Source organism: Arachis hypogaea, chromosome 5, assembly GCF_003086295.3.
Source record: "Arachis hypogaea cultivar Tifrunner chromosome 5, arahy.Tifrunner.gnm2.J5K5, whole genome shotgun sequence".
Lineage (NCBI taxonomy): Eukaryota > Viridiplantae > Streptophyta > Magnoliopsida > Fabales > Fabaceae > Arachis > Arachis hypogaea.
Genome location: NC_092040.1, coordinates 111,938,512 through 111,950,870, shown reverse-complemented (window position 1 = coordinate 111,950,870; position 12,359 = coordinate 111,938,512). Strand labels below are relative to the sequence as shown.

The 12,359-nt window shown below is 33.0% G+C and overlaps 2 protein-coding genes across 2 annotated transcripts; both read left to right on the top strand.

The window, feature by feature from the left end:
• Nucleotides 1-3,799: 3,799 nt before the first annotated feature.
• LOC112802773 (uncharacterized) lies at nucleotides 3,800-6,261 on the top strand. Its single transcript, XM_025846112.3, has one exon. The coding sequence runs from the start codon at nucleotides 4,096-4,098 to the stop codon at nucleotides 6,031-6,033; it is 1,938 nt and encodes a 645-aa protein (XP_025701897.1). The 5' UTR covers nucleotides 3,800-4,095; the 3' UTR covers nucleotides 6,034-6,261.
• Nucleotides 6,262-7,070: 809 nt separating this feature from the next.
• LOC112802772 (hydroxymethylglutaryl-CoA synthase) lies at nucleotides 7,071-11,513 on the top strand. Its single transcript, XM_025846111.3, has 12 exons — nucleotides 7,071-7,448; nucleotides 7,551-7,657; nucleotides 8,101-8,233; nucleotides 8,539-8,682; nucleotides 9,211-9,369; nucleotides 9,550-9,623; nucleotides 9,706-9,781; nucleotides 9,874-9,929; nucleotides 10,029-10,116; nucleotides 10,211-10,351; nucleotides 10,478-10,627; nucleotides 11,092-11,513. The coding sequence occupies exons 1-12, from the start codon at nucleotides 7,374-7,376 to the stop codon at nucleotides 11,263-11,265; spliced, it is 1,377 nt and encodes a 458-aa protein (XP_025701896.1). The 5' UTR covers nucleotides 7,071-7,373; the 3' UTR covers nucleotides 11,266-11,513.
• Nucleotides 11,514-12,359: the final 846 nt, after the last annotated feature.

Sequence of the window (12,359 nt, the reverse complement as noted above, 5' to 3'; positions counted from 1 at the left end):
TCACGAATTATTCAGCTATATAATGCTATACAAATTACTACAACAAAATTCAGAGTAAATCAAACCTCACGAACTTCGTTAGATTCAAATTCATAATCCACTTCACCCTGATTCAACTGAGAATCTGACGTTGAATCAACCATTATCTTCAAAATGAATCCAAACTTTGATTTCAGTAAACAAAAATTGATAGAAAACGAAGCTGGAGTTAAAAGAGAGAAGAACGAGAAGAAGAAGAACGAGGAGAAGAACAAAAAACGAAACAAATCTAGAAATAAGGAGAGAAGAACGAGAAGAAGAAGAACCAGAAGAAGAAGAACAAGAAGAAGAACAAAGAAAGGAAACAAATCTTTTAAATTTGGTAGTTATATAGCGCGTGTATTGGACGTAGGATTGCAGCGCGTTTTGAGGGTTTATTGATTAATAAACTTGTAAAGCATACAAGCCCTAATGACTTGTATGCAGAGCTTTTCTGTAACTAATAACCTTCAAATAAAGTAGAGTTGAGAGTTCAAGGTTCAACTCTTTTGGACCAATAGCTATCACGAGGGTCACAGTTTAAAACATTTTGAGTTAAAATTTTAAAGCCTTTATTTTCGAAGAACAGAAATTGAACTAACTGCTAATTACACTGGAGTTTCATTCTTAACATCTCTTTTAATTCTACAGCAAAAAACTAAATAAAATTGTATGTCCTACTATACATATAGAGTTATATTTATATTTATATAATTAGCCGCATTATAATGGATTTTATTTTTGAATGATATATAGTTAGCTTGTCCAAGAATGAAACTTGGTTTCTAGAAAAGATTATATATATATATATATATATATACGGCATAATTAGTGCCATATGTTCCTCTGGGTTTATTTTGTATGAAGTCCGAGTCAGAGAGATGAGAAAAATCATAGCTGTATGATTTATTATTTTTTTTATCATTATTTAAACTTAGTTAGCTTGTCACAATTTTATAATCAAACTCACAACAACACGAGCTTCATTCTTATTGTCCATTAGATCAGATAGTCGACTTCAATAACTTGCTTCAATTGTGAATTCGTGATAACATGATCAGTGTAGAATTCATTTTTGTTTATTTGTTAAAAATAAAGAAGAATTCGTGAAGGAAGTGAAATAATAAATTTAATTTCGATGTCAGTGTAAAATAGTTTTACAGGTATATCCAATCACATAATATTACGTTAGCAAAAATAATATTTTTTGATATTGATAGTATGAATGATCATTTAAAAAAATAATTATGATCGTATTACTGTGTAAAATATTTTATATTATTAAAGTATCAAAATTAAAGTAGTGAAATAATATACAATAGAATTATTTGTGCCCAATTATGTGATTAATTAACCACATTATTTTTAACCATATTGCAAGCTTAATAATGAACTTAGCTACCACATTAAAAGAAATTTGTTTGCGGACCCGTGATTGAGCAATGTGGCAGTGCATGGTCTTTTTCCTCTGATCTGTTCTCCACATCTAAGTAGCGTTTTTTTGTTTGTAATATATATGTAACATGCAACACACACTTAAATTGATTGCATTTACATCCACACTGTCAAATTAACTTTCTTCTTTTTGAATAAGGGACTTTTCTCATCATAACCATGTCCCACTTTCCTTCTGTCATAACTCTTTAATTTTCTTTAGTTACTAATGTATTGATTCTTAAAAAATACAAATTTAAACGGAGACTATATGAATGTTTATTTCTATATAAAAAGACGAGTAAATGATAAATAGGTCTCTGACTTTTTATTTTAAAAATAAATAAATTTTTGATTAATTAAAAATACAAAAATATCATTCACTTTCTAAAATATAAGACATCTAAGTCCTTTTAGAAAACTAATTTATCCTTATATATTGGATAAAGGAACTTAAATGTCTCACATTTTAGAAGGTGAGAGACGTTTTTGTATTTTCAATTAATAAAAAACTTATATGTCTTCGAATTAAAAAGTCGGACCTATTTGTCTTTTTTCTCAAAAAAAAGACCTATTATGGTATGTCTTGTTAAAAAATAAAATGAAGTACAAACTTTCATAATTTAATTTGATATGTAAATATTCGCATAAATTTTTTCAATCAAAATAAATCTATCATATTTTTTACCGTCAACTAAATGCACCTTAAAAATAAGAAAAGAATCCAACAAATTATGTATAAAACAAGCTTTGCTCAATGTTAAAGCATATGCGTAGGAATTTATAGGTGGTAGCACCTAATTAGTTGGACAATGTTTGGCACATCCGAGACAAATTTTAGTTTGTTGCACAAAGATATTCTAACTCTTTCAGAAAGAGAAAATGATAACTTTGCAACATTCAAACCTTAATCAATTCATTTATTGTCAATTAGCACATAGATGAATTCTAAAAGAGCATTTTCTTTTTGTACACATTAGTGGTGTCCACTCAATAATGCTTTTCAACATTCCTAATGTTACACACTTAAGGCTAAGTTATCATTCTTCAACCACTCCAATGGTTGTTTGTGTGTAAATTGTGATTAGTTCTTAGTTATAAGTAAGTAGAATATTGCAGTTATTATGTTATATTAGTCCTTTTTTCCAGAACCTGACTTTTTCTTGTTTTTAATTTCTGATATTATATTATTATATACATACAAACATATATGGCCCTCACCAATTCAGCAAATGCTTTTTATAGTTGTCTATGTCAAACTCACTCATGGTTTTATGTAATCATGTGCTATCATTTGCAATAATTTAAAAAGCCAAAATAACAATTGAGAATGGGTAGGGAAAGGAAAAGAAGTTCCACCTAATTTAGCAAACATTTTCAATTAGTGATACAACAAGTATAATTATTTTCCATTAGTTTGTTATTTTTTATGTTATTAATATGTATAAAATTTGAAATGATTGAATTTTATATTTACTTTGAAAAAATTTGATATTTCTGTGGGTAGGGTAGGATAGGGTAAAGTTTAGAACTTTAGGGTACAGGTAGAGTTAGGATCGAGAGATTTTCAACTCGCAGATAGGGTAGGGTAGAATTTTAATAAAATTTTAAACCTGCGGGTAGGGTTAGCGTAGGGTCCAAAGCCTACCCTACCCTATCCATTGCCAGCCCTAGGTGCAGTCGACTTCACGTGAAGTTGATACTTGAGAGTCGTTAGATGATTTGACTAAATTTTTATCTAATGGCTCTCAAATATCAACTTTACGTGAAGTCAACTTCACCTGAATTTTCACCTATATATTTTAGACATTATAATGTTTGAAAAGAGAATTTTGTGAGAATTTAAACATATCCGCGTGAGACATACACATGATTCATGATTTATCTTTTTTTTTAGTTGTCCACGGTATCCTCCGACTCGACAGGCCAAGGACTATTCCGTTGCAGCTGAATATGATTTATTTTACGTTCTTTATGGATTGACATGTCCAATAAAAATGTTCTTGGGCCGACCACAATTTTCGACCAAATTTAAGAGCTAGACTGTAATATAATTGAACAACCAGAATTAAAACAAAAAGTTGTAGGAATTTGAAAAGAATGTGTGAGATATATGAAAGATTCTATCTAAATATGATCCATATTACGTTCTTAATGAGCCGACATGCACAGTAAAAAAATTCTTGGACCAACCACAATTTTAGACTTAATTTGAGAGCTGGACCGTAAGACAACTGAACAACCACGATAAAAAAACAAGAAGTTGTAGGGATGACCGGATGAGATTGCTTGGCCTGTGGCAATTTCAATTGGAAATAGTATCAATAATTAATTAAGAGGTCAACATTTTGGAAGGTATACTATTATGGAAGACAAGGTCCAAATTGAACAGCATGACCTTTTCAATAGGACCACACTCATTGCCGTATTCAGCCACCTCAAATCTGAATCCAAATACATAAACCAGTACACACACTTTTCTGTTCTTTTCTGTTTGTGCTTTTCCATTTGTGCCGGTTGCCATACAACACCTAAGAATCTCATGGCACAAGAAAATATCAAATTACTATATATATAAAGTAAAGTAGAATTGTTTATGATTGCACAGAAAGGAGAAAGAAAAACTAAAAAGAAAAGAAAATAATGGAGAGGCTTGGCCAAAACCAAAATGAGGCCTCTCAGTGTTGCTGTCCAACCCCATTTTTCAACTCATCAGCAGCATCACCAAACATCAACAACAGAACCAAAATCAGAAACAGTTCTTCTGAATGTCGCCACAACTTTGTAGCAACAACTTCATCTTCCATCTTTCCAAACACAAACTTCACAAACCATGAGTCACTTCCTTCTCTTCATGAATCATTCAATGAATTCAACAAAGTTTACCCTCAGTATTCTGAGACTGAACTTGTTGACCATGTTAGAGCACAAGAGTATCACCATCTCAGCAATCACACTTGCCTTGATTACATTGGTGTTGGCCTATTCTCCCATTCTCAACTCCAACAACAACAACGTTATCATGGGGATGCATCAAAATCACAACTTGCTTCAACTTCAACTTCAACTTCAAATCAATATCCTGGAATTCCATTCTTCAGCCTATCCTCCAAGACTGGGAATCTGAAAACACTATTGATCCATGGTGGACAAGAGTCAGAATTTGAGTCTGCAATGAGGAAAAGAATCATGAATTTCCTCAACATATCTGAAACTGATTATTACATGGTTTTCACAGCAAACAGAACCTCAGCTTTCAAGCTTGTTGCAGATTCATACCAGTTCCAATCTTCCAGGAAGCTTCTCACAGTTTATGACTATGAAAGTGAAGCTGTTGGAAACATGATTAGTGCCTCAGAGAAGAGAGGTGCAAGGGCTATTTCAGCTGAATTCGCATGGCCAAGGTTCAGGATTCAGACAACAAAATTGAGGAAAATCATTGTGGGCAAGAGGAAGAATAAGAAGAAAAAGAAGGGTCTTTTTGTCTTTCCACTTCACTCAAGGGTAACAGGAACAAGGTACCCTTATCTTTGGATGAGTGTAGCACAAGAAAATGGTTGGCATGTGTTGGTTGATGCATGCGCATTGGGGCCAAAGGACATGGACTCTTTTGGCCTCTCTCTCTTTCTCCCTGATTTCTTAATCTGCTCTTTCTATAAGGTCTATGGTGAGAATCCTTCTGGTTTTGGTTGCCTTTTCGTCAAGAAATCTGCTATTTCGAGCATGGAAGCTACTTCTTCTGCAGGAATTGTGAACCTTGTGCCACAAAATCAGATACATCTATCCGAGGATTCTTCTGGCACTGACTTAGAACTTGAACAAAAAACTATATGTAGCATACAAGAAGAACAAGAAGGAGAAGAAGAAGAAGAAGAATTATCCTCAATGAGATCATTCTCGGGTCCTAGACAAGCCACAGAATCTGGAAAAGATGAAGAAGAGGCGCAATCTCATCGAGGTTCTGAAATTGAGGAGGCTAATCTCAAGAAGAAGAGTGTTGCTCAAGGAAGTGAAAATGGAGGGTTTGAGATTGAATGCAGGGGTTTGGATCAGGTGGATTCTCTGGGATCAATACTGATTAGCACTCGGGCGAGGTACTTGATAAACTGGTTGGTGAACTCAATGGTGAAGCTTAAGCATCCACACACACAAGAGTTTCCACTGGTGAAGATATATGGTCCAAGAGTGAAGTTTGATAGAGGAGCAGCTTTGGCATTCAATGTGTTTGATTGGAAAGGTGAAAAAGTTGAGCCTGTTCTTGTTCAGAAGCTTGCTGATAGGAGCAACATTTCAATCGGTTATGGATTCCTGCATCATATTTGGTTTGCAGATAAGTATGCAGAAGATAAAGGAAGAGTTCTTCAGAGCAAAAAAGAAGTGAAAGGCAATAATAATAAGAAGAAGAAAGATAGAGATAGTGAAGTTGGAATAAGTGTGGTTACTGCTGCATTAGGATTCTTGGCTAGTTTTGAAGATGTATATAGGCTTTGGGCTTTTGTTGCAAGGTTTCTTGATGCAGATTTTGTGGAAAAGGAGAGGTGGAGATACACTGCTCTCAATCAGAAAACAATTGAAGTTTGATTATTCATTTCAACCAATTAAATTTCATTTATTGTTAGTTGTTCATCATTGTTCTTGATTTCTTTATCTTGTAAGTGCCTATCTAGAGTGTGACTTTGGATGAAGGTTATTTCTTGTATATGGAAATTTGATTTGATTCTCCAAGGAAAACGGAGATGATTTCAGCAACTATATAGATAATTATTCACTCTGTGAAATGCAAAAGAAAAAAAGTATTTGTTTCAGGAAGCTCCATTACTCTATAGTGCACATATTACAAAAAGAAAAATAATACAGATAATAATATTATTAAACAAAAGTAAACAAATGCTTGAACAAGACAGTGTTACTATTTTATTTAACATGGGAAGATGTTATTTTATTCAAGAATCAAGGCATGTCAAGGGAACAATATTTTACTTACTAATGAGGAGACTCCCAACCTAAGATCTGTGTTAACTTTGAGTTTGCATCACTCTATTATTGTTGGTCCAATCTATCCTATTCCTATGTGGCTAGCTGTGGACCATGATAAGCCAAAAGGACAAAGACAAAGACAATAAACATGTCTTCATCATGGAATTTTCAAACTAAACATTAATAGTTTCTTAATTTTCTTATCCTCTACCTAAATTTCTGAAAAGAACATAAAACAAACTCTAATTAGCTCATTTTAGTTAATTCTGTTAGTTATAAATGCAATAAAAGCTCTTTAGGTGAATAATCTTGTAGTCAAATTTTTTATTAAGTAGTCATTAAGTCTAGTATCTAAAAATTTAATTTTAATGCATTATCAAAAAAAATAATTTTATAAATACAACTAATTAAATAATATCATATTAATAAAAATAATTACATTTTAAATTGATCAACATGATCATTTAAAAAACAAATGTACAAAACGTTTTAGTGTTTTACAAGGTAAATTTATCAAAATTAAATTCTATTTACTAATAAATTAATGATGATCAATCATTTGAACCAATTAAATAGTAGTGATTAAGAAACATAATTTCACCCACGGATAAGAATGACAATCATAATTAATGGGTAACAATGAACCCCTCATTCAACTCAAAGACCCATCAAAATTTCCACATAAGGAGGGGTTAGTTGGGAAGAGGCACAAAATCTACCACACAAAACAGAGCGCCAAGGAAAAATGGCATCAGCTGAACAGGGCAACTTCCAAGTCAGCATCTTTTTTGATTCAATAAGCCACCATTTACTCTTTCTCTTTCTTTCTTCCATCACACTTACAAGTTACAACTTTCCACTTGCACCACCTACTCCTCCTCCTCCACCTCCTCCGTCTTCTTCTTCTGATCTTCAACAAGTGAGAAAAAATCTACCCTTTTTCCATGGCTTCTTCGCACCCAAAGAATGTGGGAATCCTTGCCATGGACATCTACTTTCCTCCCACATGCGTAAAACAGGTATGTCTGATTGTGAATTGTGATTGTTTTGTTGCTATTTCGTGATAAAGTTGAGATTTTTAACGGTTTTGATTTGTGGGGTGTTGCGTGATTTTGATGCAGGAAGCTTTGGAGGCTCACGATGGGGCCAGCAAAGGGAAATACACTATTGGGCTTGGACAAGATTGCTTGGCATTCTGCACTGAGGTTGAAGATGTTATCTCTATGAGGTCACTTACCAATTTTTCATTGCCATATCCCATATATCAATCCTATTTATCATTAGATTTGAATTTCTTTAATAGTTTGGTTACAGCATAATATGTTGTCCTGAGATTCTAAAGAGAAAAGAAATTTTGTTTACTTGGAATTTCTTTTATATATATTGAGGTGTCTGTGTCGAATAATACATAATTAGGAGAATTCTATTAAGAGAAATCAATCACAAATTTAACATGTTTAGGATGATAATATTTGATATGCATAAACATAGATGAGTGAAAATTAAGTATTTGTCCATCATAAGGGGGTGCCGTTTATTTCAGCTTTGATAGTTGATCAATGCTGCTTTGTGAACCTGTATGATGGAGCTGCAATGGCTTGGCTTACAGTGATTTTATTTTATTTTCTAATGTTATTCTTTTTGCTTTTGTTTTGGGCTGTTGAATTGCAGCTTGACAGCTGTATCCTCGCTTCTTAAAAAGTATAAGATTGATCCGAAACAAATTGGACGCATGGAAGTTGGTAGTGAAACTGTCATTGACAAAAGCAAATCCATTAAGACCTTCCTGATGCAACTCTTCGAGGTATCTCTATCTCATTCTCTGTTTTGGTTTTGAGTGTTGATCTTAGGAAACAAACAGCATACCGATGGGGACTCGCTTTAAAAGATTGTAGATCTTTCTGCTTATAATATTAACTTATGTTGAATTTTACAAACATAGAAGCTTGTAGCAGCATTCCCTATGGCCCTATCCCCTACCACTTTTGTCCCAATTATTGTTTTCTGAAATATATATGAGTCGAAATTCAAAAGGGTAAAAGGGAAGGAAATATATCTGTATGTGCTTATGTGATTCCTGCATCTTATATTAATTCATGTAACAATCAGGAGAGTGGTAATACTGACATCGAAGGTGTTGATTCAACAAATGCATGCTATGGTGGAACAGCAGCTCTGTTCAATTGCGTGAATTGGGTGGAGAGTAGTTCATGGGATGGTCGCTATGGACTTGTCATATGTGCAGATAGCGCGGTATGAACTCGAATCTATTTCATGGAAATCCAAGCACTTGTCACTTGTGACTAGTGTTTTTTAGAAATCAACAATTACTTTAACATATATCAAATGATAACTAACTTGAAGAATAACGTGGTTGTGAAAGAACTTAAAATTACAGAAATTCCTAGCTAATGCAAGTTAGATGTGGTATTTCTGATCTTGCAATTTCCTAGAATCAGCATTTTAGGTTTGAGTTGGTTGTGAAATTTCTGTGGCACAGCCTCAACTTATAATTCAATTCTATAATCTGCATGTTTATAAGTGAATTTCACCATCTTTGCTCATTGATGGTACAAAATTAACTTCACAGGACAATGTTTTAGAAAGGCAGTATGTAGCAGATTTCTTATTTAAAAATTGTCTTCATGTCTCAACATTTGTTAAAATATTCTTACTACTATTTTAATCCTGTTACTTTCTCCTCAAACAATGAATCAAATGCTTGATTGCACATCTATATACACCATCGAACAATTATCACAGCTATGACTTTATGTTCAGGTCTACGCTGAAGGACCTGCACGTCCTACCGGAGGAGCAGCTGCTATTGCCATACTTGTGGGGCCAGATGCTCCTATTGCTTTTGAAAGCAAGTTCAGAGGCAGTCACATGGCTCATGCCTATGACTTTTACAAGCCAAATCTTGCAAGTGAATACCCAGTAATGCTCTGTCATTACCTCTGAATTTTTGTGCAGATATTTAGATAGGTTTAGATTTAGCCTCTGATTTATGCCAATTACTTGTTACTCTTGAGTGCTTCTTGATTTGTTCGGTATATATATTGAATAAAGCATAGACTAGTTATGACCTCGGTACCCTTTTGGTTTGGCCTGCTATAGGTTGTTGATGGAAAACTCTCGCAGAATTGTTATCTCATGGCACTTGATTCTTGCTACAAGGTTTTCTGTGAGAAGTAAGCATGGACTGAACTTGAAAGCTTTTTCAACTTTTCTCCTTTTGGTTTTGGTTCTCCTAATATCTTCTTCCATGTTTAGATTCGAAAAGTTGGAGGGGAAGCCCTTTTCAATGGCAGAGGCTGATTACTTTGTGTTTCATTCTCCATATAACAAGGTAATGCAGGCTTTATGTTTTTTTTTTTATATTTATGACATGAATAGACAATGATTACCTATAATGTTTCTCTATGTAACTTGTTCTTGCAGCTTGTCCAAAAAAGCTTTGGTCGGCTATACTACGATGACTTCCTGAGAAATCCCAGGTTTCAGTGAACCATAAAAGACTCTATGGTTATAAGTAAATGTTTTCAACTTCCAATTTATAACTATTTTGTTCTTTTCATTTTCTTCATGCTATACAGTTTTGTTGATGAAGCTGCCAGAACATCCTTGGAACCTTATAAATCACTATCGGGTGACGAAAGCTACAATAGTCGTGATCTTGAAAAGGTAGCTAATCTCATCGAGTATGAGTGTCGTTAATTGACGAAAACATTATCATAAATTGAACTCCTGTTGGTTTGTGATCATTGTGATTCTACAGGCAAACCAGCAAGCCTCGAAAAAGATATATGACACGAAGGTGCAGCCCAGCACGTTAATACCGAAAGAAGTTGGTAACATGTACACTGCATCTCTTTATGCAGCATTTGCATCACTCCTTCACAATGAGAACAGCTCACTGGTAAGGTTTTTCAATTTTCACCCCTAATAGTTCCATTCTTTCTTTGGGCTTCCTAGAGCATCTTTTATGAGGTGAATGGCTGATCCCAAATGACTGATTATTTTCTTTATATTTTTTGAAATGCAGGTTGGTAAACGTGTAGTTATGTTCTCATATGGAAGTGGTTTAACGGCTACAATGTTCTCCTTCAAGATTCAAGAAGGTCAAGGCCCCTTTACTTTGTCCAACATTGTAACATTGATGGATGTGGCTGGCAAGTTGAAGCAGAGAGTTGAGGTATGCTGTCTTTAACCATTTGATTAATCAATCTCTCATGATCATTTTACATTAAACCTAACATTCATAGAGCTTTGCACTTAACCATTACATTTCAATAACAATATTATATGAATCATTATAAAGTTGCTCTAAGCATTTCATGTTAACAAAAAATGACGAAAAAGTTTGTAAATAAAGAAATCGGATAAAACTCCTCTGAAGCGAGAAAGTAATTGTTTAGTTACTCTTAAATTAAGATAGAGGCTCACATATAATGGAAGTTATAAATACGTACCATTTCGGTGTGCAAGGCACGACGAATGTACAAAAAGACTTCTCTTTTGTTATATCATTATTGAGATTGAAAACATATGCATTTAGGCAAGCTACCCATGTACCTAAATTACTTCATGTTTTAACTATGATCCTTTTATACAACATGTAACTAAAATACTAAACTAGCATATATATATTTGTTGCAGTTTCCTCCTGAAAAATTTGTAGAAACAATGAAGCTGATGGAACACCGATATGGGGCAAAGGACTATGTGACAAGCGGTGACTGTAGCAACTTACCTGCAGGCACCTTCTATCTTACCAAAGTTGATTCCATGTACCGGAGATTTTATGCCAGAAAGGACACTACCAGCACATGACATGATTTTTTAGTTAATCATCACTTATATATTCAAATATTTATACTTCATTTTTTTTTCTTTCTTTCTTGATTCAACTTCTGTATTTGATCCCTTGAGCTTATTTATCTAATTTGTTTATAGAAAATGTTTTCATTTCTTTTTGGGTAAGTTTGTACTTTGCACACAAAATCACTTTGTTGATTTGTCAAATTAATTTTAAGCTCTCTAATAATGCAAATAGAAGAGTATATTTCTTAATGCAAAAAGGTCCATAACCATATATCATATGAATTATGATCATACATTACTACATTAGTAGCTTTATTTCCAAATAAATGTGTAATAATTACAAATATAAAAGTAGTCGATATATATTTTTAATAAAAGATCTTCAGTTTATATCTAATATAGTAAAATGTATAATTTATTTTATAAATTATATATGATAAAAATATTTTAAAAAAATAAATTATGCATCAAACTTCTTGTATTCCAATTATATATTATAGATTTAGATGTACAGATTTAAATATTATTTCCTACTCTCAGACACCAACTACGATAGTCTTCTTTCTTTTTTCGTTTTTGTAAAAAAAAAAAATCTCTATCTATGCACAACACATGATTCTTCAATAATTATTTGTGGAGAACTATGATGATTGAATTGAACAATCCCTTTCTTAGTTTGTTTTTGTTTCTTTCTAGTCATCATTAGATAAGATAAAAGCAACCTTTCTAAGAAACATAGCAATATAATATTGGACTCCACGCTCTCATCCATCATCACCAACTTTACAACTTGATAGGCATAAACCAATAGAACAATATTAATTATTAATCATCGATCAACAAGAATATATTATGCAACTTTAATGGTATATATATCCCTAAATATTGTAGTAGCTATCAAATAAATTGCTTTGTATATTGGCCAAGAAATATGTGTTATGTGTTTAGTAGGTAGTGAATTGAATATACTTGGTTCTAACGCAGAATAAGAAGTAGAGTCAAATAAATTGCACGTATAAACTAATTTTCCAATCTTGAGTTGCTTCAAAGCACATTATTATTAATTCTCAGATAATCATCTAATCTTATTGAGTTTGTTAGTA

Bases quoted from the DNA above. Each gene is read 5' to 3' on its own strand.
- LOC112802773 (XM_025846112.3), top strand. From the start codon at position 4,096: ATGGAGAGGCTTGGCCAAAACCAAAATGAGGCCTCTCAGTGTTGCTGT.
- LOC112802772 (XM_025846111.3), top strand. From the start codon at position 7,374: ATGGCTTCTTCGCACCCAAAGAATGTGGGAATCCTTGCCATGGACATC. The intron at 9,782-9,873 runs GTAATGCAGGCT...TTGTTCTTGCAG, and splicing joins TTCATTCTCCATATAACAAG to CTTGTCCAAAAAAGCTTTGG. The intron at 10,628-11,091 runs GTATGCTGTCTT...TATTTGTTGCAG, and splicing joins AGTTGAAGCAGAGAGTTGAG to TTTCCTCCTGAAAAATTTGT.